General features: G+C 53.6%; 1 protein-coding gene across 1 annotated transcript; it reads right to left on the bottom strand.

The window, feature by feature from the left end:
* Positions 1–964: 964 nt before the first annotated feature.
* Positions 965–3445, bottom strand: LOC103780691 (serine/threonine-protein phosphatase 2A 55 kDa regulatory subunit B beta isoform-like; the record flags this gene model as incomplete). The annotated part of the gene is made up of 2 exons (XM_008948381.1): positions 965–1077; positions 3280–3445. Coding segments are annotated over 2 exons (279 nt in total), but the record flags the coding sequence as incomplete, so codon positions are not given.
* Between the last annotated feature and the right edge of the window lie 81 nt (positions 3446–3526).

The raw sequence follows: 3526 nt of genomic DNA, 5'->3' as shown, positions 1-3526 counted from the left end.
GGGTAATCATAGCAACAATATCATATATATAAATATAAACCCCCCAAGTATTCAAAATGCAAATTCTGGCAGGATGTTAATAAATTACAAGCTGCTCTGGTCTGATTAATGTCATGACAAAATTACTGCACACTTGGCATTTCTAGGCCTACGGGTTACAGGAGTTATTGTCTCTTTCTGCTCTGATATCAAGCAGAGGGGCGTGGGGATCCCCGTGCCCTCAGAGGGGCACCCTGCTCGGGGTCTCCAGCTGCACCCACTGCCAGGGTGGGCTCCTGGGGCACAGGGTGAGCTCTGACTGAGTTAACAGGGTGTGTGTGCCTCGGGCCAGAGCTGGCTCTTTAAAAGCAGATTAAATGGAATGAACAGCCACCCCAGGGCTGCCCAGGGGCTGAGCAGATCCGTGGGTGCCACTGGCAGGGTGCAGCCAGCTCCCGGGGCGGCAAAGCCACACGGGCCCGTGGGCCTGCCCCCAGGGTGTTTGCTTTAATGGGGTCTGTGCACCCCTGCCCTCGCAGTACGCTGAAAACGCGGCCTTAGGGATCTACACTGGACTCGGGAGGCAGGTTTTAATCTCCTTAAGCTGGGAGGAAAACTCATTTAGAGAAAGCACTGGTGCTCTGCAGCAGAAGGCACGCTCACCAAGGCAGGGAGCGGGCAGGGCCCGCTGGCCAGCTCCTCACCAGGGCGGCACACAGGGCGGGCGGTGGCAGCACCCTGGCACCGGGGCACCTGGCAGGAGGTGGAAGGCTGTGCTCCGTGGCACGCCTGCCCAGAGCTGGCACAGCCCGAGCGCCGCTCCAGCCAAAGCACCCGCCTCCCAAACACGGAGCATCCCCCGTCCTCCAGTACGGACCCACCGCCTCGGCACGGCGTGGCACGGCACACGGGCGATGCTGGCAGCGGCTTTCATCAGACCCTGAAGAAAAAGGCTCCTTGATGGCCCTTCTCTCCCTGCACTCACCCGCAGCATGGTGATCATGGAGGGGTCTCGGAGACGGCCATCCTCGTCCTTCAGGTTGTACCCCTCCGGCCTCTTGTCCCGCTCGCTGACCTTCCATAGCTTCACCGTCTTATCTGGGGCCAGGAGAGAGGAGAGCATTAGGGCTGGCTGCTCCCCGAGCCGTGCTGACGGGCACACCAGGACCACACCAGCTGGTTTACAACCATGAAACGTCTGCTATGTCCCCACCCGCCACTCACTGAAGGCAACACGGTTCCAGGGAAAAAGCCCTCTCAGAAGATGTACCTGTCACCACACCCTGTATCCCCAGAGCCCTGGTTTTCCTTTTTCTGCTTGACAACCACTGGTGCGTTATTCCAGATGTAAGGAGATGGTTGAACAACAGAACAGAACTGTTGGATTAATGGAGAAGTGATTTCCCAGGGCTCAGAGCCTCGGAGGTCATGCCCCGAGTGTCAGTGTTCAATAAATCGAGTGACGAGGCGGAGTGACCCCTGGAGAAGGTGAGTTGCTGGCACCAGGACAGGGCAGCTCGGGAGGCTGAGCCCGACATCCCGACGATGGGGCAGCACCACTCAGCTGCTCTGCTCCCCCCGGCCGCTGGCACGCCTGTCACACGCCTGTGCACACACCCAGACACAACCCCCTTCCCATGCCCACACACCCACTGGAAAGCCCATCGGGGGTGAACTCTGATGTAAGATTTTTCCTCCTACTTTTCCTAGTTCACATGTCACTTATCCAGGGGCCACTGGCTACTTTTCAAGAGTCATTTGCAAATCAGTTTAGCTGCCGGTAGCTGCAAATGTGTTAGATACCAAGGCTGCACCCGCTCTCCTGACTCTCCTCACCAGCTGCTCTATTTCTGCTCCTCTTCGTGCCTCACACCCTGTGTCCACCCCAGCTGACCTCCAGCACCAATGCGCTGCCCTCCAAGCCTTAACCCCACATCGACCCCTTTGAAAACAGGGGAGGGGGGTCAGGGATGCCCAAGGGTGGCTCCAGCTGGTGTCACCCTGCAGGTGTTCTGCAACTGTAACTTCCAGGGGAGCTCCTGCAGAAACCCAGTGTGCAGCGAGTGGAGCAGAGCAAAGGGTGACCTCTGCTTCCAGGGAGCTGGCTGGTGCCACAGCACTACGGAGGAGAAAAGCTCCTGGAGGTGAGCTGGTCCTGGAGGCTCCCCAAAGGGGTGAAATGGTGCCTGTATCTCACTCAGAATCCATCCTGACCTTCCCCACCTAGAAACCGCACAGAGCCCTGTATTTACCACGGACTGAGGGCAGCTCTGAGCCCCCTGCAGCTCCCTGTCCCCTCCTGGTATCCCACCACCTTGTGCCACATAGCCCCCAGGGGATGAAGACCTGGGAACATGTGGGTTTACTCTGAATAATGATGTTTTCTTTCCTCCCTCCTGGCAGAGACTCTATCAGTAGTTTATCATCGCTTCCACCAGGTTTCATACACAACCGTGTCATCCATCTTCATTTTCCCCTTTACACAGCAATTCTGATCGAGTGCCATTAATTTTATTTTTATTAACCCGCTTTACTTCAGGGGGTTTCTATATGTAATGTTAGTTTCACAGTAAGAACAAAAAGAAACACCATAACACAGGAGTATTTCTAAAAGAATAATTTTGATAACCTGCTAGGGTATAAAACACCATCCCAAATGGAAAGATAATATCCCTGTTAATCAAAAAACTACTTAAAAACTCAATTAACAGAACATTATGCTTGATAATTAATCTTCATTGCATTTCAATGATTCTCTCCCCAAATGAGTTTAATAAGTCTTTGAATTTTATTATAATGATCAATAGAGTCAATTCTATAATACAAAGTAAGTTGGTTATGGAAAATAATGAGACCCCTCCTTTTCCCCTGAAGTAATTAAGTCACATCCATCTTAAGGCCTTATTCATCCCAAGTAATATTCCTGGATCCTCCTGATATTTATCTGAACGTAACATGGGACTGCTGAGCTGAATGCAGCCTCAAATTGAAACAAATCAGCTGCAGGTTTTCTTTTTTTTTAAAAAAAAAAAAGTGTTCCCAGGATCCAAAGAATGAAAAATAAAAATTTTCAGCAGAGGGAAAAGACTCCTTCCCTTGCAGGGAAATAAGGACAAAAGCCTCGTGCACGGGACTCGCGCTCTGCCCGTTTGGGGCCTGTTCCTGCTCTCCCATCACACCGGTGTCCCTGGCATTTTTTACCGTATATTTTTCCCAAAGAAACGCCACAGAGAAGCCTCGCCTGGCTGTCGGGGCCAGGGGCAGGAGGGGGCAGGACAGCAGCCCCGCTGCAGCACGTACCGTTGGTGGAGAGCAGGAAGTAGGCTGCGTTCTGCTGCGGGAGCCATCGGATCTTATTGATCTTCTCCTCGATCTCCAGGCTCTTCAGGTAATCGAACTCCGGCTCGTGGCTCTGGAAGGTGCTGTAGACATTGTACTCTCCCCGGCGGTGCGGCTGGTTCTTGCTCTGCAGGAAGGGGCACACGGACGGGTTTGAGGGACACGGAGCGTGAGGACGTTGGTGTGGGCTCTCCAGGCCCACTACGTG

Source organism: Merops nubicus, unplaced genomic scaffold, assembly GCF_000691845.1.
Source record: "Merops nubicus isolate BGI_N331 unplaced genomic scaffold, ASM69184v1 scaffold42979, whole genome shotgun sequence".
Classification (NCBI taxonomy): Eukaryota; Metazoa; Chordata; class Aves; order Coraciiformes; family Meropidae; genus Merops; species Merops nubicus.
This window is presented reverse-complemented; position numbering and strand designations above follow the sequence as displayed.